We start from the raw sequence: 21350 nt of genomic DNA, 5'->3' as shown, positions 1-21350 counted from the left end.
ATTTAAAAAAAATATTCTACTTATTTGAATTGACTATATGCAAAATGTTTTCTCTGGAGCTAGAGATGAGTGAGCCAGCTCTATTTGCATTATGACTTGTGCAGTACACCGATGCAAAAGGTGCATTATCTCTGCCTTATTTACATACTTCCTTGATTTTGGTACTTTAGTCAGGATCCCAGCTATGGGGTGTTGGTCAAATCCAGGGCCTGGGTTGCAGGGGATGTGGTCCAAGTTCAATTTAGAGGGTTAAGGCCAAAAGCAGGAGTCATAGAATTTAAGTCCACACAGGTACTCAACAACCGAAATGAGACTAAATAATTACAGCCCACAGGAGACTGGAATATTATGTGCCACTGGCTGAGAATAGGAGGGACTGAGGTGCACCAGTTCCCAAGGTTCCTGCAATGGCAGGGAAATGATTGAGATAGACCCAGATAATCCTGGCAAGTTATCCACACCCACACATTACAGAAGAAGGCACAAAAACAAAAAAACCTAAGGTTACTGCTAGTCTGACCCAAGGGAAAATTCCTTCCCAGCCACACATGTAGTGATCAGTTAGACCCTGAGCATATGTGCAAGAACCAGCCAGCTAAGCACCTGAGAGAATTCTTGGTGCCATCTCAGATCCTTAGCCCACTCCCCATACCCCACCTCCCAGTGTCCCATCTCTACCTGTGGTCATCTCCTGATCCTTCAGAGGAAGGAGATTTAGAAAAAAAAAAAAAACCTCCCAGAATACATGGGGTAGACAGGAATCCCTTGTTGACCCCTACCAGTGGCAAGTTGAAAACCCTGAATTATGAAGTTTAGGAATACAGGACATTCACCAGAAGTGAGCCCCAGGACCGCTGAGCCCTGCCCCTACCATCACAAGCAACCCTGCCATACAATCACAACTCCTATTGGGAGGCTGTTCCAGAACCTGGCTCCTCTGGTGGTTGGAAAACTTCTAGTTTCCAGCCTGAATTTGTTCCTGGCCAGTTTATATCCATTTGTTCTTGTGGTAAAGTGTCCTTAAGCTTAAATAGCTGTTCACCCTCTCTGGTATTTATCCCTCTAATGTATTTACAGAGAGCAATCATATCCCCTCTGCGCCTTTTTTTTTTTTAAATAGGGTAAACAAGCCAAGCTCTTCTAGTCCCCTCCCATAAGATGGCCCCTCCATTCCCCTGATCATGCTTGTAGCTCTTCTCTGCACCTGTTCCAGTTGAAATTCATCATTCTAGGCACAGTGTCAAATACTCTAGTGAAGTCCTGCTGTATTTCCCATATCTAAAAAATCAGTTATTTTCTCAAAGAAGGAGATCATCTTAGACTGGCATGATCTACCTTTGGTAATCTTCTCTATTAATTTAATTATTCTTTCTTTCACGATTTGTTATAAAATCTTGCATACTACTGAGGTCAAATTAACAAGTCTGTAATTGCCCTGATCGCTTTTCTCCCCCTTTTAAAAATATAAGTATGACGTTATCTATTGTCCAGCCATATGGTACTACTGCTGAATAGATAAAAATCCTTGCTACTGGATTAGTAATCTCATGTGCCAGTTCTTTCAATATTCTGGGGTGGAAGTTACCCAGTCCCCCTGATTTGAGCCCATTAACGACTTAAATTTTTCTTCCACCTCAGAGGTGGTATTTTCCATTTCTAGACACTCATTTCCATCAGCCATACTGCCTTCATGCACGTGTTCTTTATTATCATCATGATTGAAAACTGAGCAAACTATTCATCTAGTTTTTGGGCCACAGCTAGATTACCTTTTATCTCCTTCCCATCCATGCTGCATAGCGGCCCAACCCTCATAATTCCTTATTCTCTTTTTATTTATATACCTAAAATACTCTTTCTTATTTATTTTAATTTCTTTGTCAAGAACGAATTCAGCTGGACTTCTAACAATTCTCACTTTATTCCTACATTTTCTAACCTCCACAATATAGCTTGCTTTGCTGATCACCCCCTTTTCCCTTGCCCAGGAGCTCTGCTTATTCCTAATAACCTTTTTCAGGTGATTATTCATCCAGCTGGGTCTGGAGCCTTTCCTTACCGGTTTCTTCCCCTTACTTGGGGTGCAAATTTCAGATAGTTTTTATATAGTTGATTTGAAGAAATTCCAAGCCTTCTCTGTATTTAAGTCCTTGAGCTTTTCAGTTCAGATCACTGAATTAATTTCCCAAAAAAACCTGCCCTTTTGAAATAAAAAAATGATAGTTGATGAGCTGGTTTTGATTATCCTTCCATTTAATTTAAACTGAATCAATTTATGATCACTTGATCCAAAGTTGTTTCCTACGACCAACTCTTCTGTGATGTCCTCACTACTTAATAAAAGCCAAGTCTAAAATTGCATCACTTTTTGTTGATTCAGTGATGATGTGGTTAAGAAAGCTGTTGTTTATCACAGCAGAAATAACTGGGCTCTACCAGTATTAACAGCATTTATTCTTCAAACCAATCCAAGCATTTATTCTCCATTCTATATCAGAGAAGTTCGTCTCCCATTATGACACAATTCCCAAAAGTATTTCTCTCTAATAATATTCAAGAGATTACTATCCATAACAGTCTATAACAGACCTGTAACACCATCCCAACAGAACCGTTTTTTTACAAACTTTCCCCGAAGTGATTTTGACCCAGGCAGAATATGTTTGTCCTTATTATCACTTTGTATTTCTTTACAGGTTACTGCTTTGTTGATGTATGCTACCCCATCAACTTTACCTTTATTCCAATCTCCAGCACATGCCTTTTAATATCTGTATTCCAATCATGAATGCTATTCCACCATGCTTCTCTAATACCCATATCTGGTTTAACCTCTTGCACCAGTAGTTCCAGTTCCTCCATTTCATCGCCCAGACTCCTTGTATTTGGGTACAAGCATTTCAGTTTCCCTCAGCCCTTACCCAATTTTCTAGCTTTTAGTGTTCTATTATCTCTTAATATATCTTCCTTTAGCTGATTTTCCTGCTCCTGTGTACTGAACCAAGCATGGCGATTGCATGAGTCTCTCCCAATCTTCTCCCCTTATCTCCTAGTTTAAAGCCCTTCTTATCAATCATGCCAGCCTTTATCCCATAAGATTAGTATCTCAGACCATCAGAAAGTCTTCTTTCTGTAAATGCCTCACAATGATTGATCATCCCAAAACCTTCCTCATAGCACCAATCCTTGAGCCATCTGTTGATCTTCACTATTTTGTCATGCCTTCAGTCTCCTTCTCTAGGGACCAGAAGTACTCAGCTGAAAATCACCTGAACTTCCACTTTTTTAAATGTCTTACCCAGAAGAATGTAGTCATCTTTGGTCCATTCCAGGTGGAATCTAGCAGTGTCATTCATCCTGACATGCAGCACAACCACTGGATGTTTTCACTCTCCCATCAGGATCCTCTTCATCCTCACATTCACATCTCATATCCTTGCTCCTGACAGACAGCACGCTCTTCTGTTCCCTGTATCTGGTCTGTTGACAGGCCATCAGTTCTTTTAATATGAAATCCCTGATCACATAGATCTGTCTCTTCATGGAGTTGTTATGAATCTGTCTTTTGATCTCTCTCTCAGTCCATAGCAGTGCCGTGCCATAGGATCAGGTCAGTGTTGATGTTGATGAGCCACAGTGGGTTGGAGCCAAGTGAGTCAGCGGAAGCAGGGTTGTTAGTGGAACAGAGGCAATGTGAGTTGTCAGGAGTGGTGAAGGGGAGCAGGAACTAAGGCAGGGGTGAGGAGTTAGGAGCAAATCAAGGGACCAGGAACCAGGCCCAGGTATCAAGAGCAGGTCTGGGGTCAGGAAACAGGAGCAAGGCAGGGTATCAGGAGTGTGCTGCAGGGACTGTTTGCAGCAACAAGCCAGGAATCTGCCTAGTTGCAGAGACAGCCTCCAGATGTTTCCCATGAGTCTTAAATATTGTGCCTGGGCCAGTCACAGAAGGTGGTAGGCTCCTGCAGTCAGGACCTCCGTGGGCTGAACATCCAGTGGTGCCTGAACCTGTGGGGCTCATAGGATGCTGTTCCTCACTTTACCAGAGCTGTTGGCTGGTGATGTAGAACCAGGAGCCAGCAGATGGAGGTTCCAGGTCTACAGATCCTCACACCATCCCACCAAGTTACTGCTATGCCAAGTGGTTTTGGATTGAAGCGTAACAATTTGTTGTTGACCAGGAATTGGGACTACAACTGATTTTAACTACTGACAAATACAGAAATGATTGTAACATTCCCCTGTTTCTCTTCTGTTTCCTCCATCAACTATTTGTTGAAATCCCTCATTTGAAATACAGTCTGTAGAAGCATCTTAAATGTTTAACACTTTGGTCCTGCTGCTGTGCCAGACACTGATACTGCATCATTTACTGATACTGCCCCCACAGCCATTAATTTACTGCATCTCCTACTGAAGTCTGGATTCAATGCAGTGCTTCCTTTTACTGCTTGAAGGGAGGTGCTGCATCTAGCACAGCACAACTTCTTGGCAGCTACTGGACTGAAAAATAGGGTTAAATAAAATTAGCTTTGATACCAAAATGTGGAATAGTACAATTGCGATAAATCCTATGCCAAAGGATCAGTGTGAAGATGTAAATATTATTATCGAATGTAGAATTTTGCATTGTTCTGGAAGTCATGGTGGCTTTTTCAAATACTTTGCTTCAATAAAGCAGGGGTCTTCAAACTTTTTGGATCACACACCCCCAGGGCCAGCTCTAAGGAAGCAAAAAAAAAAAAAAAAAACTGCCGCCGGCGTGCCGCCGAAGACGGAGCTGGGAGAGCCGAGCTGCCGCTGGCGTGCTGCCGAAGACGGAGCTGGGAGAGCCGAGCTGCCGCCGGCGTGCCGCTGAAGACGGAGCGGGGAGAGCCGAGCTGCCGCCGGCGTGCTGCCAAAGAATCAAAGGTCCAGGAGCGCTGCTGCCGCCGTGCCGGCAGTGCTCCTTCTGCCGCGCACCCCCAGGGATGGTCTTGCGCAACCCCTGGGGTGCGCGCACCCCACTTTGGAGACCACTGCAAGAAAGGATCATCATGGGATCAGCTAATCAGGTTTGCTGATAGATTTATCGTAATGGTTGCCAGAAGACTAGCTGGGGTAAAATTTGACCGTCGTGTGGATGTCCAGCACAAGGCCCTCTGCATCACCTAATCTCTGCATGGGGTGTGTATGTAGGTTGGGAATGGGGTTTTTTGTTTGCTTTTTTTTGTTTGTTTTTTTGGTGGGGGCGGATCAACTGGCTGACCAGCTAAACAGGGGTGTTTTTGCATACACTGCATGCCACAGAACTGGCCTCCGTGCCAGCCTGTGTGAGTATAGGATGGAAGGTCACTTTGGAGGTAGGCTGGAGAGGAGTTGCAGATCTGCATTTATAGACATCCAGTGGCCCTACTGTCCCATGCAACTGGCAGACAACTAAAAAGTGACAAATGTTATAAGTTTGTGTATACAAATGCTAGAAGAAGTCTGAATACTAAGATGGGAGGACTTGAGTGCCTGGTATTATAGGCATCACAATAACTTGGTGGAACGATGATAATCAATGGGATATGGTAATACCAGGGTACAAAATATATAGGAATGACAGAGTAGGTCATGCTGGTGGGGGAGTGGCACTATATGTGGAAGAAAGCATAGAGTCAAATATAGTTAAAATCTAAAATGAATCCAAATGTACCATAGAATCTCTATGGATAGAAATTCCATTCTTGAATAATAAGTGTATAACAGGACTATACTACCAACTACCTGACCAGGAAGTTGATTGTAAAATGATGAGAGAGAGAGAGAGATTAGAGAATAGAAAACTCAATAATAACGGGGGATTTCAACTCTCCCAATATTGACTGGGTACATGTCACCTCAGGACGGGATGCTGCAATAAAGTTTCTAGACACCATTAATGAATGCTTCTTGGCACAGCTAGTCCTGGAACCCACAAGGGATGAGAGGCAATTCTTGATTTAGTGCTAAATGGAGCATAGAGTCTTATCTAAGAGGTGAATATAGCTGAACCACTCAGTAATAGTGACCATAATGTAATTAATTTTAACATCCTTGTGGGAGGGAAAATACCAAAGAAGCCCAGCACAGTAGCATTTAACTTCAGAAAAAGAAACTACACAAAAATGAGGAAGCTAGTTAAACAGAATTTAAAGGTACAGTCACAAGAGTGAAATGTCTGCAAGCTGCATTAAAATTATTTTAAAACACCATAATAGAAGTTCAAACTGAATAGTCCCCAAATTTTAAAAAAAAAGTCACCTTGGGTAAACAGAGTAAAAGAAGTGATTAAGGCAAAAAGGCATCCTTTAAAAATTGGAAATCAAATCCTACTGAGGAAAATAGGAGCAGAAACTCTGACAAGTCAAATGTAAAAGCATAATTAGGCAGGCCAAAAAAGAATTTTAAGAGCAACTAGCAAAAGACATAAAAACTAACATCAAAAACTTTTTAAGTATATCAGAAGCAGGAAATGTGCCAAACAATCAGTGGGATCACTAGATGATCGAGGTGCTACAGGAACACTCAAGGAAGAAAAGTCCATGGCGGAGAAGCTAAATGAATTCTTTGTATCAATCTTCACTGCAAAGGATATTAGGGAGATTCCCACACCTGAACTATTCTTTTTTTATGACAGATCTGAGGAACTGTCCCAGATTGAGGTGTCAATAGAGGAGGTTTTGGAACAAATTGATAGATTAAACAGTAATAAATCACCAGGACCAGATGGTATTTGTCCAAGAGTTCTGAAGGAACTCAAATAGGAAATTGCAGAACTACTAACTGATATGTAATTTATCACTTAAATTAGCTTCTGTACCAGGTGACAGGAGGATAGCTAATTTAACACCAATTAGTAAGCCTAATTTAAGTACAAAACAAATTGGATGAAACTGTAGTAAAGAACAGAATCATGAGACACCTAAATGAACACATTATTTATTTGGGAAGAGTCAATATGGCTTTTATAAAGGGAAATCATGCCTCACCAATCTATTAGAATTCTTTGAGGGGGTCAACAAACATGGACAAGGGTGATCTAGTGGATATTAGTGTACTTGGACTTCAGAAAGCCTCTGACAAGGTCCCTCACCAAAGGCTCTTAAGCAAAGTAAGCAGTCTTGGGATACTGATCCTCTCATGGATCAGTAACTAGTTAAAGGACAGGAGACAGAGGGTAGGAATAAATGGTCAGTTCTTCTTCGAGTGATTGCTCATGTGTATTCCACAATAGGTGTGTGTGCTCGCCATGTGCACCAGTGCTGGAAGTTTTTCCCCTAGCAGTACCTATGCGGGGGAGCACCTCCCGCGACCCCTGGAGTGGTGCCTGCCTGGCGCGGTATAAGGGGAGGTGTGTGCTCCCCCCACCCTCAGTTCCTTCTTGCCGCCAGTGAAGGTGCATCGGAACTACTCTGTTCCAGCTTTGCTGTAGCTCGTCCCCACAACTGTTCGTTCGTTCGTTCAGTGTTAGTACCTGTAGTTAACTGTTTAGTTAGTCAGTGAGCCCGGGCCAGGGCATGCCCTGCACCCCGGGGTTTAAGTCATGCGGCTCTTGTAGGCGTTCTGTGTCAAGAAGTGACCAGCACGCAGACTGTTTGCGCTGTTTGGAAGAAACCTGTATCAGTGAAAGGTGCAAGATTTGCAAGTCTAAGCCTCAGACCAAAAGAGAAAGGGACATTAGGCTCCTGTCCATCCTGATGGAGTCGGCGCTGACCCCAACTCCGGCACGCCACTCTGAACCGGTACCCAGCACGGCGGCGTCGATATGTGGCAACCCTCCGGTGCCATCAACCAGTCGCACTGCTCCCCATCCACAGGGCACCCCAAGAGGGCCAGGAAGACTCCCACTTCACAGCGGCACCGAGGGAAGTCTTGGACAGAGGCTAGGCCCATATCGGGCAGTCCTCAATCCCCACTGGGCCCCAGGCCTCTGACTCACGTTGAGCGGAGTATCCCGGCCCCTTCGGAACAGGCCTCTCTGGTTGTCCAGATACCATCTACGCCTGAAGCCCTCCAGGCGGCCCGGGACGTTATGTCCATGCCGGTGCCTGGAGCGCCACCGATGTTGGCCCCACGCTCCAGAGGCAAGCCGCTGCTGGGATCTCCACAGCCGCCTCCGTCCCGGTACCGGTCTCGGTCAAGGGAACGTTCCTGATGCCGTTCACCACCCAGTGACCATTCAGGGCAGAGTCCATGTGGATTGCCCTCGATGCCTACCAGATTGTCTGGCTGAGTTCCGGCCGGCCGGGACTCTAGGTACCGCTCGTCCTCAAGGAGCAGATATCGACAGGACCGTGGCAGGCATCGCCAATGGTCCTCGTCTCGGAGGGGGTACCGCAGTCGGTCACAGCACGGTCATCGATGCCATCCCTGCTCAGACTCCCGCTCCAAGTCTCTACCAAGACATTGCAGCCCCAGGCGTCGATCACCAGTGTCTCGCTGTCACGGGTCCACCCGTCGAGGCCGTTTGCGGAGCAGCTGTTACCATGGGTACCGGTCCTCCATGTAGAGATTGCAGTCCCATGGCCGACGTAGATCCCAGCACCGCCGCTTCTCCTGGTCCAGAAACCGCAGCAGATCTTACGCCAGCCCGGCCTCCATTCGTAGCCATCCTTCAATGGCCCAGGCCAGCCAATCCAAACAGCCAGCCCCACCGGTGCCACGGCAGGTGCAGTGGCACCAAGCGTTGTGGCTGGCCCAATGGTACCAGTGGGCTCCGGCGCAGCCCCCGGTGGGAGCTCACTCGGTGGCCGGAGTTTCGGAAGCACCGTCGGCCTCCCTCTCCAGACCCCCGAGAAAAGGGTCGGTGGGACGTACATCCTCGGCACCATGCCTAATGTCCGATCAGGTGGTGGACCCACCAGTGCCAGCCGATACTGAGAGCACCGCACCAGCCTCCTTGCCCCGCCCCTTCCACCCCACAGGAGGACTTCAGGGCCCATCAAGAACTCTTAAAGAGGGTGGCAGTAAGCCTCCACCTCCAGGCAGAGGAGATGGAGGGGCTCTCAGCATCCCTGTTTAACGTGCTGTCCCCGTCGGCACTGGGTAGAGTGGCCTTGCCTTTCCGTGAAGGGGTGGCTAAGATTTCAAATGCCCTGTGGCAAACACTGGCCTCGTTGGCCCCCATCTCTAAGAAGGCAGAATGCAAGTACTTTGTACCCATTAAGGGGCATGAGTAATTGTATACCTACCCAGCGCCCAACTCCCTGGTGGTCGAGTCGATCAACCACAGGGAATGGAAGGTCAGCCAGCCCTGACACCAAAGAACAAAGACTCTCGGAGACTGGACTCTTTCGGAAGGAAAATTTATTTGTCTTTGAGCTTCCAGTTACGAGTGGCAAACCATCAGGCTCTCCTGGGCCGGTATGAATTCAATCTGTGGGGCTCCCTGCTCAAGTTTGAGGACTCCCTCCAGGAGCGCGGTAGGAAGGAGTTCAAGGCGCTAGTGGAGGAAGGGGCAGCGGCCGCTAGGGCATCCCTGCAGGCAGCCTCAGATGCTGCGGACACGGCCACACGATCCATGGCCTCCACGGTGTCCATGAGATGGGTGTCATGGCTCCTGCTCTCTGGGCTGTCCAGCGAGGCACAGTCTTCCATGCAGGATCTCCCGATTGACAGGAAAGCTCTGTTTGCGGCAGAAACAGATACAAGCCTGCATGGCATGAAGGACTCCTGCACGACCCTCCAGACTCTGGGCCTCTGTGCCCCAGCTCTGGCAAAACCTAAGTTCAAGCCGCAGCAGACTCCTGCCCAGGCCACCCTCCCAAAGTATGAGGCCGTCCATAAGAAGCAGCAGGACTATAAGAGACGCCCTCAGAGGCAGTCTCAGCCTGCCCCCCCAGCCTGGGTCCTCCAAGGGTAAGCAGGCAGGGAAAAGGTGCTTTTGATGGGACGCTTAGGGGCACCCCACCAGTCCTCATCAGGGATCCACCCCCAATAAATCTCCCCTTCTCCAACGAGTTGTGTGCTTTCTTCCCGGAATGGTTGCGGCTAACCTCAGACCAATGGGTCCTCAACACCATCTCCCGGTGTTACACCCTCCTGTTTAATTCCTCCCCACCCAACCACCCCCCATCCCTCTTGGGGGACCCCTCGCACAAAGCTCTGCTCGAGCAGGAGGTGGGGTGCCTCCTAGGACTAGGAGCAATAGAGGCGGTATCAGAGGAGTTCATGGGCAAGGGGTATTACTCCCGTTATTTCCTTATCCTGAAGGCCAAAGGGAGGCTCAGGCCCATCCTGGACCTGTGAGATCTGAACCACTACATGGTGAACCACTACATTCTGCATGGTTTCCCTGGCCTCCATCATCCCCTCCCTGGATCCCGGGGATTGGTACACTGCCCTCCATCTACAGGACGCGTATTTCCACATCCACATATTCGAGGGGCACAGGCGCTTCCTCCGTTTCGTGATGGAACAGAATCACTGCCAATTCACAGTCCTCCCGTTTGGTCTGTCCACTGCCCCCAGGGTGTTTACAAAATGCATGTCGGTGGTAGTGGCCTACCTCAGAGGGCGAGGGGTCCAGATATTTCCCTATCTGGATGATCGGCTTGTCAAGGGCACCTCCTGGTCGCAGGTGAGGGATCACGTGGCGCTCCTCCTGTCCACGTGCACTGCCTTGGGCCTGTTGGTAAACAACGCCAAGTCCATGTTAGTCCCGGTCCAACGCAGAGTTTATCGGCATGCTCCTGGACGCAGCATCAGCCAGGGCCTCTCTCCCGCCAGACAGATTCAAGACCCTGAAAGGTCTCATCAACTCAGTCACAAGGTTCCCGGTGACAACAGCCAGGGTTTGCCTGCAGCTTTTGGGTCCCATGTCAGCGTGCACGTACGTGGACCGTCACGCCAGACTCAGGATGAGGCCCCTCCAGCTCTTGATCTCGAAGTTCTCCCAGGCCACGGACAGGATGGACAAGGTCCTCACCATGCTGGACTCTGTGATCACCTCCCCACGGTGGTGGTCCACTTGAAACAACATACTCCAAGGGGTCCCATTCAGGGACAGGGCTCCGTTGTTGGAGCTGGTGTCCGATGCATCAGCCCTGGATTGGGAGGCCCATATGGGGAACTTTCAGACCCAAGGCCTGTGGTCGGCTCAAGACCTGACCCTACATATAATTGTCAAGGAGCTCAGGGCCGTGCGACTGGTGTGTATGGCCTTCCATTTACACATGGAGGGCAAGGTAGTCAGGGTCCTCACGGACAACACAGCCTCGATGTTCTATATCAACAGGCAAGGCGGGGCCCGATCCTCTGCCACGAAGCCCTCAAGCTGTGGGACTTCTGTATAGCCCACGACATCCACCTGAAGGCCTTTCACCTACCAGGCACCTGGAACAAGAGGGCGGATTGCTTGAGCAGGGATTTTTCCTCACAACGTGAGTGGTCCCTCCACCCGGAAGTGGCCCACCAGCTCTTCGAAAGGTGGGGAACTCCCCAGGTGGATCTATTCGTGACTTGGCAGGACTGGTGATGCCCCTGGTTCTGCTCCAGTAGGGGCCTGGGAGGGGCGCTATCTCCAATGCCTTTATCCTGTCCTGGTCAGGCCGGCTTCTGTACGCCTTTCCCCCATTCCCTCTAATCAGCAGGGTCCTGGAGAAGATAAAGCCAGACAAGGCCCGGATCCTCCTGATTGCCCCGGCGTGGCCCAGGCAGCATTGGTACGGCACCCTCACGGGCCTGGCAGTAGCTCCGCTGTGGCCGTTGCCACTCTGCCCGGACCTACTCTCTCAGGACCAGGGCCGCCTTCTTCATCCCAACCTAGCAGCTCTTCACCTCATGGTGTAGCTGCTCAGTGGTTAGGTGGAGAGGAAAGAACGTGCTCAGAACAGGTTCAGCGCGTCCTCCTCGAAAGTAGACGGCTCTCCACTTGCCGCGCTTATTTGGCAAAGTGGTCTCGGTTTTCTAGGTGGGCAGTGGACCAGGGTGTCCCCCTGTGGCCGCCCCGATCCAGCTTATCCTTGATTATCTCCTCCACCTGATGGCCCAGGGCCTGGCGCCCTCGTCAGTCAAGGTGCACCTGGCCATCATATCGGCCTTCCTTCCGCCGGTGCAAGGGCACATGGTATTTTCCCATGCTATGACTGGCTGGTTCCTTAAGGGTTTGGACCGTCTTTTTCCATATTGTAGACCCCCCCGGTCCCGCAGTGAGACCTAAACCTGGTGTTGGCTTATCTCATGGGGCCCCTGTTTGAACCACTGACCATGTGCTCCTGGTCTCACCTCTCATGGAAGGTGGCCTTCCTGGTTGCAATCACGTCGGCCAGGCAAGTCTCGGAGCTCAGGGCCCTGACCTCTGAGCCGCCATACACGGTCTTTCATAAGGACAAGGTCCACCTCCGCCCACACCCCGCGTTTCTCCCGAAGGTGGTCTCCCCCTACCACATGGGTCAGGACATTTTTCTACCGGTCCTCTGCCCCAAGCCTCATGCATCCAGTGAGGAGCGCCGTCTCCACACGTTCGATGTGCGGCGAGTTCTGGTTTTTTACCTCAAGCGGACCAAGCCATTCAGAAAGTCCTCGCAACAGTTCGTCGCCTCGGCTAAGCGTGCGAGGGGCCAGCCGATTTCCACTCAGCTGCTTTCCAATTGGATCACTTGGTGCATCCATTCCTGTTATGAGCTGGCGGGTGTCCCCCCCGCCACCCATCGTGAGGGCACACTCGATTCGAGCACAGGCCTCGTCGGCTGCCTTCGTGGCCCACATCCCCATCCAGATATTTGTAGGGCCGCCACGTGGTCTTCGGTTCTCACGTTCACCTCGCACTATGTGATCATCCCCCAAACCAGGGATGACACTGGGTTCGGCAGGGTGGTACTCCGTCCTGAGAACTTGTGAACTCCTACCCACCTCCAACAGATATAGCTTGGAATCACCTATTGTGGAATACACATGAGCAATCACTCGAAGACGAAAAGACAGTTACCTTTTCCATAACTGGTGTTCTTTGAGATGTGTTGCTCATGTCTATTCCACATCCCACCCTCCTTCCCCTCTGTCGGAGTTGTCTGGCAAGAAGGAACTGAGTGTGGGGGGAGAGCACAGCTCCCCTTATACCGCGCCAGGCAGGCGCCACTCCAGGGGTTGCGGGGGGCACTCCCCCCCTACGGGTACTGCTAGGGGAAAAACTTCCGACACCGGTGCACGTGGCAAGCACGCACATCTATTGTGGAATAGACATGAGCAACACCTCTCGAAGAACACCAGTTATGGAAAAGGTAACTGTCTTTTTAAAACGGAAAATGTTAAATAGCTGTGTCCCCCAGGGATCTGTATTGGCACCAATGCTGTTCAGCAAGTCATAAATGATCTGGAAAAAGGGTGAACAGTGAGATGGCAAGGTTTGCAGGCGATACAAAATTATTCAAGATAGTTATGTTCAAAGCAGACTCTGGAGAATTATAAGGGGATCTCACAAAACTGGGTGACTGGGCAACAAAATGTCTTACAAAATTCAATGTTGATAAATTTAAAGTAATGCACATTGGAAAATATATTCCCAATTATATATGTAAAATGATGGGATGTAAATTAGCTGTTACCACTCAAGAAAGAGATCTAGGAGTCACTGGATAGTTCTCTGAAAATTATCTGCTCAATGTGCAGGAACAGTGTAAAAACACTGACCAATTGTTAGGAACCATTAGGAAAGGGATAGATAATAAGACAGAACATATCAAAATTCCACTACATAAATCCGTGGTATGCTCACACTTTGAATACTGCATACAGTTCCAGTCACCCCATCTCATAAAAGATACTTCAGAATTGGGAAAAGATCAGAGAAGGGCAACAAATAGTATTAGGGTATGGAACAGCTTCCACATGAGGAGAGATTTTTAAAAGAAACGACTGAGGAGGGGAATATGATAGATAGGGCCCGACTAAATTCATGGTTCATGCTGGTCAATTTCATGGTCATAGGATTTTAAAAATCATAAATTTCATCATTTCAGCTATTTAAATCTGAAATTTCATGATATTGTAATTGTAGGAGTTCTGACCCAAAAAGGAGCTGTGGGGGGTCCCACGGTTATTGTAAGGGGGGTTGCGATACTGCTACCCTTACTTCTGTGCTGTTGCTGGTGGTGGCGCTGACTTCAGAGTTGGGCAGCTGGAGAACAGCGGATGCTGGCCGGGAGCCCAGCTCTGAAGGCAGAGCTGCCGACAGCAGCGGCGCAGAAGTAAGGATGGCATGGTATGGTATTGCCACCCTTACTTCTGTACTGCTGCCTGCAGAGCTGGGCCCTCAGTCAGCAGCCACCACTCTGGCCACCCCACTCTGAAGGCAGCAATGCAGAAATAAGAGTGGCATGGTACATTATTGCCACCTTTATTTCTGCGCTGCTGCTGGCAGGGTGCTGCCTTCAGAGCTGGGCACCTGGCCAACAGTTGCCACTTTCCAGCCGCCCAGTTCTGGAGGCAGCGCAGAAGTAAGGGTGACAGTACCACAACCTCCTAAAATAACCTTGTGACCACCCCTGCTGCAACTACCTTTTGGGTTAGGACCCCCAATTTGAGAAACATTGGTCTCCCCTGTGAAGTCTGTATAGTATAGGGTAAAAGCATACAAAAGACCAGATTTCACAGTCCATGATGCATTTGGCTGTGAATTTCGTAGGGCCCTAATAATAGAGCTCTGTAAAATCATGAATGATGTGGAGAAAGTGCATAAGAAAGTGTTATTTACCCCTTCACATAACATAATAAGCAGGAGTCACCTAATAAAATCAATAGGCAGCAGGTTTAAAACGAACAAAGGAAGTACTTTTTCACACAATGCACAGTCAACCTGTGGAACTCATTGCCAGGGGTGGTTGTGAAGGCCAAAGATATAACTCAGTTCAAAAAAGAATTAAATAAGTTCATGGAGGAGAGATTCATCAATGGCTATTAGCCAAGAGGATCGGGGAGACAACCCTTTGCTCTGGTTGTCCTAAGCTGTAACTGACAGAAGCTCTGAGTGGATGAAAGGGAATGGATCACTCAATAAGTGCCCTGGTCTGTTCATTCCCTCTGAAGTATCTGGCATTGGTCAGTGTCAGAAGACAGGATACAGGGCTGGATGGACCATTGGCCTGAACCAGTGTGTCAGTTCTTGTGTTCTTATGTTGTATTGTAACACATTGGCTGGAGAAGCAGCTGGGAAGGGGGGACGGGTCTAGAGAACCCATGTTGGGGGCTGAATATCATTGTTCCCACCTCTCCATATTCCACCCACATAAACATTTAATATTCATACTTTATGTAGGGAAGTGAATTTCACTTTCAGAGAGGTAAATTTAGGGTGGGATTTTCAAAGGTACTCATCATTAGCCTAAATCTGCCTCCAGTGAAATCATTGGGTGTTTACCATTAACTCCAGCGGAGCAAAGCTGAGCTAATTCTGTATATAATTTGAGTATTTTGTTTTATTTTGCCTTGTAAATTTTTTCTATTGTCAGACTCTTTGTTGGTAAGTATTTTTCTTTATATAAAGTGAGGTTTTGTAGTTATTTTTTTTTCTTCGATAAAAACCTGTTAATCTAAACTGGAAAATCCAATTTCCACTGGAGTTTAAAAAGTCTATTAGCTCCCTCCTGTGAGGCACAAAAATATTACAAATTTCTCCCTCCTCATCCTTTTGCTACCCATAACTCTCTCTTTCTCTCTCTGTAGTTCTGAATGCATTCCCAGATGAACAAAAGCTTTATTAAGCTGAAGTAAAAAAAGAAAACCTTGACCCTTAAAAGGATATTGTAGTTTTCTCACAAGAACCACAAAAGTTTACTCCAGAAATTCAAAATTAAAGTTACACTGACAAACAAACAAGACCTCCTCAGAAAGTATGAAAACGAAGTATTAGAGTCCCCCAAAGAACTTTAGTAAAAGTTCTGCCTTTGTTCTCTGCCAGCCCCCCCACCCCCCGCATGTCCATCACATCTGGTATTTAGGTTGAAAACATATTTATAAAGGAAGTTTTGACAAGGGCTATTCATCCTGTTTCAGTGGATCCTAAATCTATTTTATTTGCACTGTTTGCCAGTAGAGTCAAGGAAATCAAGAGTATGTGGCTTTGATACTCTACATATACTTCTGTTTCAGAGTAACAGCCGTGTTAGTCTGTATTCGCAAAAAGAAAAGGAGGACTTGTGGCACCTTAGAGACTAACCAATTTATTTGAGCATGAGCTTTCGTGAGCTACAGCTCACTTCATCGGATGCATACTGTGGAAATTGCAGAAGACATTATATACACAGACACCATGAAACAATACCTCCTCCCACCCCACTCTCCTGCTGGTAATAGCTTATCTAAAGTGATCATCAAGTTGGGCCATTTCCAGCACAAATCCAGGTTTTCTCACCCTCCCCCCCCCCCCCCCCACAGACAAACTCACTCTCTTGCTGGTAATAGCCCATCAAAAGTGATCACTGTCTTCACAATGTGTATGATAATCAAGGTGGGCCATTTCCTGCAGAAATCCAGGTTCTCTCACCCCCTCATCCCCCTCCAAAAACCACACACACAAACTCACTCTCCTGCTGGTAATAGCCTATCCAAAGTGACCACTCTCCTTACAACCTGCATGAAAATCAAAGTGGGCCATTTCCAGCACAAATCCAGGTTTTCTCACTCCCCCACCCCCATACACACACAAACTCACTCTCCTGCTGGTAATAGCTCATCCGAAGTGACCACTCCCCCTACAATGTGCATGATACTTCTGTGATACTTAAATGTGAACCTCTGCCCCAGTGATTTGGTTACCTAATTTTTGTTCAGGCTCTAAAATGTGACTAGTCCCAGGTACAGTAACTATGAGTTTATGCTTAGTCTCACAGCATGAAACTTTGTAACAGTTAAAATCCAATATACTTTTGAGACATTTTCCCAAGCCATTGTCCCAAATATGGTCTCTCTTGGTGATAAGCTGTAAAAGTCTTTCTCTCTCTCCTGTAACTGAGCATGGTCTTAAAGAATGCAGGAGTAGTTTGATGTAGCAATATAAAAACAGACACACTTTGGTTTGAATCCTTTAGTAATGTACAATTAGTGTATCAGCAAGAATGCGGTAGTCGAGTTAGATCACTTCAGTTTTCAGAATCACTGATCCTGTGAAGTTATGTATTGTGTGGAAAGGACTGTTTCCTTATTTTCATTTGCTCTGTGGGCAGCTTGATGCAGGTCCAAAGGTTAGGTAGTTTGGATGACCTTAACTTCATTATGTTACTTTCTAATTTTCTTTTTAATTTTAAACTGAATATCAACTGTGATTTTCCAGACTAGCTAATATTTGTGGGTTTTGAAAGTTATGTTTCTTTAGGTTTGTTTCTTTAAATAATGGATAGTTTTGTGCAACTTTAGCTCCTGTGTTAACTACATTTTTTCCCCCCCTGAGAACTATCTTGGATTTTTTTTTCAATTAAATTCTTCAGTAATAGGAGTCCCATGCTACATGGGGATAAACTTCACTTTTCCCTAGACCAGTGGTTCTCAACCAGGGGTCCAGGGCCCCCTGGGGGGGCTGCGAGCAGGATTCAGGGGGGCTGTGAAGCAAGGCCAGCATTATACTAGCTGGGGCCCAGGGCAGAAAGCTGAAGCCCAAGGCCCTGAGCCCCGCCACCTGGGGCTGAAGGCAAAGCTTGAGTAGCTTTGTGGGGGCCCCTGTGGCATGGGACCCCAGGCAACTGCCCTGCTTGCTACTTCCTCACACCAGCACTGGCTTTTATATGCAGAAAACCAGTTATTGTGGCACAGGTGGGCCATGGAGTTTTTATAGCATGTTGCGCAGGGGGGGTCAGAAAGAAAAAGGTTGAGAACCCCTGCCCTAGACTGCTTTCCGCTTCCCCATATGGTTCACTCAGCACTTGAGAGGCTTGGGCCTTTAGCTTGTAAGCAGTTGAGGCAAGGACTGTTTCTTCCCAAAGAGTGCTTTGTGCAGTTCCAGCTACACTGGTGTTTGCCATAATAAATACAAATGGGCTGCTGGAGGAACATGCCAGCTGGCCTCCCAAAGTGCTCAGCATGACTTCTTTTTATGCACTGTGGTCTTGCTGATCCAGTCAGTCATGAGCCCACGCTCTCCTCCCATTCCTTGTTGTTAAGAAGGTACTGAGTCTGATACCTTAGAAGAACTTGGGTTGATTTCAGAGGGCAGCTTCTTTCTCTCAAGCTGTCTGGCATTGGGAGAGCTAGTTCAGAAGACTTTAAAATGCTAGAAAAGCATCTACCCAAACAGTCTTTAAGTCTGAAGCTAACTGATTAACAAAGTTGTTAATTGTCCATACACACTCCCGCTTTTCCAATGTTCTTAATGTTATTTTAAACAACTTTTTTGACGTACAAAAGCATTTACTTCAAAAAACAGTCCAATTTTTTTGTAAACAGGGAAAAACATGCTTTTTTCCCCCACACTCTCATATCTTCCAAGTGATAGAAGAGAAATCTTCAAGCTTTTGTAAAAAAAATGGTTCATCTTTTACCGAACACTGATTGTTTCAGGAAGTTATAAGCAAGTGATAGCATGGAGTTACGCTCTGATTAGTTATGCAACATTAACTATAGCAACTAGAATGACCATATTATTATAGGTAAATCAGATACGTTAAGTGATGCATTGGGGGAAAAAAAAATTTGGTTTGTGCTTTCATTTGTTCCAGAATGGCATTCTTTCTGGAGGAGGTGATGATTTGTACTAAGCGCCTGCTGGAGGTGATTGCTGGCTGGCTGCCTCGACATTTCATCGGTGCAATCCTAGTTTCCCTCCCGGCTCTTGCAGTTTTTTCACATTTCACCTCTGACTTTGAAACCAACATACATGTAAGTTTTAGGACAATGTATCCTGTCTAACTTTCTTTTAGATTTAATGGAGTAGATTGGCTCCCTCCTTGTCTTCTCCCCTTCCCCATACCCTTCATCCATGTGATCTATATCTCTCAAGAGGATAGGTCTGATTCTGTAAGATGGTATTGCTAGTAGAATGAATCTTATTTTTTTTTACAAACATTACCTTTAGGCAGAATTTAATGTAAATAAATTTGAACACATCTTAGGAATTTTTCAATATATTAAAGCATAATTTCTGAGCGGGAACTCCTTATCCAATGAGATGCGGAATATCCTTAAGGACCTCCGTGGCTCATTGCTGAAGTTCAGCAGCAGTAATGGTATTAGCAGTGGATTGTGTCTGTCTGTCATATCAACAGCAGTGCTGTGTTTGCACACTGTCAAAATAGGTGGAGTATTTTCAGCAACACAAAAATTATTAGTCCTCTTCTAAATGGCCCTGTAGCTCTTTTTCTCTATGTAATTTGGTGATGTTTCCAGTATATTAAAGCTATATTTTCTTTAATTTAAAGGTGAATTTTTTCCTTATTGGACTGATTGTAGAACTGTGGGCCTGTAACGGGGTGTGAAGCCCACACCAGCACGAAAAAAGTTAAAGGAGTCTGAGAGGGTTGGTAGTCTCACTGTTTGCACCTGCGGAGGGGATGGATTTAAAAGAGGAGATAGAAGGTTAGTTGGAGAGGAGGAGAGGTAGGACAGAGAATATAATAAATTCCCTCTCTCTGGGAAGGGGCCTGTTAGAAGGCTAAGAAGGCTGGAGGGAAGAGAAGCAGACAGTCTGCTCTGGAAATGAGCCTAAGGAACAATCTGGAGACACTGAGGGACAATGGCCTGCCTGAAACCCTGGGAAGGTGGAGAACTGTGCCAATTCTAGACTGTGGTAGGGAGTGGGGCACAGCAGACTGTGTATAGATTGGAAGATCACATATCTGGTGTTAGGAGTCTGATGAGAGCAGACTAGTACCCCTGGAACTGAGTGGAAATATAGAACTGGTATTCCAGAGAATAGAGGATCAGATGGTACCAACCATTGTTTCTGAATTATGCAGAGGCGACTGGTTGTGTTCAAGGAGCAGCAACAGGCCGGCACCGGTCCTCAAGTTCGAGGGACTGGAAAGGAGTATAGAAGAAATGGCAGGGACTGGTAAACTGATTCACACCCCCAGTCAGTTTTGTGGGACTACAGGAAGATTGGTGAGACAGGCAGTGGAAGTGGTCTGTCCAGCAATGGACACAGTCTGGGGGATGATGATTAAAGTTAAGTTGAGACAAGGAAACCCTGAAATAAAGGGTGGTTCTACTTGCAGAGTTTCAGGATGCTGTAAGAAGGCAGGCCCTGTCAAGAATTGTAGGAAACTTTGGCTAACTTTGTGTGGATAGTCCTGGGGAATTGGCAGAATTAATTCCCTGAACAGAGTTTTTCAGGAACTCAAAGTCTGCAATTCAGGCAGGGGAACTGAAGACACCTGGGATTACCCTTTTGACTGCTGGAGAACAGCCTGTCATATATAAGGTGACAGAACCCAAGCAACACTGGACCTGAACCTGAAAGGTGCTGAACACCTTCAACCCTTTTTGACTTCTGTTTGTCTTATGTAGGCCCGTTCCCTGTAGTACTTGAGCACCTCCTAAATATTTTTAAAATACAGTTAACAATAACAATGGAATTTGTGGGTGCTCAGCCCCTCTCAGTTTCAGGTCGTATGTGCTGAAAGCCCCACATAGTAGCAAGTAAGAATGGTATTCATTACGCAGCTGTTCATGCACTACCCTTTTTTTTCCTGTTTCAGATCCCCCAGACTTATTGGGTTGTTGGTTCACTCACCAAGAGATATTCCAGCTGGCCCTGTGCTCGGTGATGTTGCAACAATCATGGAGCTCTGGGGAAAGGGACCAGTCTGTAGAGGGTCAGGTAAGTGCCATATTTTACTATGACATGGTTTTGCAAAGTTTTTTTTTATTAATAGCATTATATACCCTCCCCGGATGTAAAATAATGATAATAATTAAAAAAAAAAAAAAACTTTCCAAAGCCATGCTTACATAGTAAAACACGACACTTACTGACCCTCTAGAGGCTGGCTTCATGCTGGGGCTTCACTTGAAGTCAGAACCATTGCCCTGGCACTTTACGAGACCTGAAATGAGGTTTTTTTAAATTCAGCATAGCTATTTCTTAGTTATTAAAGCCTGGAAAAACTGTGGTCATGGTTTAAAAAATGTAAGTAAGTTATGTAAGTTTTACTAGTTTGCCTGTTGTGGATAAACTGTTTTTCTAATTGGAATGTGGCCTTGCTATTTTGTTTAACTGTTGTTGTGCCCCAGACAACATAATAAAGCATTCCAAATTTTCAACTTGTAAAGCAAAGCAATGGTGTCCCACTCCACTCACAATGAAAGAGATTATTGCCACCAGAAATCATAAAGAGCAGCATAGTTAATGCTAAGGAAAATAAGACCTGCAGTACAATTTTGTGGAGTTCTCTATTTTAACATTGGATCTTCATTGATTTTCT

General features: G+C 46.5%; 1 protein-coding gene across 4 annotated transcripts in view; it reads left to right on the top strand.

Moving 5' to 3' along the window:
• ADCY9 (adenylate cyclase 9) overlaps nt 1–21350 on the top strand; it is a 193103-nt gene that overhangs the window by 153576 nt on the left and 18177 nt on the right. For 2 of the 4 annotated variants that reach the window (XM_074965686.1, XM_074965685.1), the window contains exons 7-8: nt 4713–5051; nt 18648–18807. In XM_074965686.1, the coding sequence (XP_074821787.1) occupies nt 4713–5051; nt 18648–18807 (499 nt within the window). The remainder of the gene's footprint in view (nt 1–4712; nt 5052–18647; nt 18808–21350) is intronic. The other 2 variants (XM_074965688.1, XM_074965687.1) reach the window with 1 other exon arrangement.

Source organism: Natator depressus, chromosome 10 (assembly GCF_965152275.1).
Source record: "Natator depressus isolate rNatDep1 chromosome 10, rNatDep2.hap1, whole genome shotgun sequence".
Taxonomy (NCBI): domain Eukaryota; kingdom Metazoa; phylum Chordata; order Testudines; family Cheloniidae; genus Natator; species Natator depressus.
The sequence above is the reverse complement of the archived record's forward strand: the minus strand, read 5'-3'. Positions and strand labels throughout refer to the sequence as shown.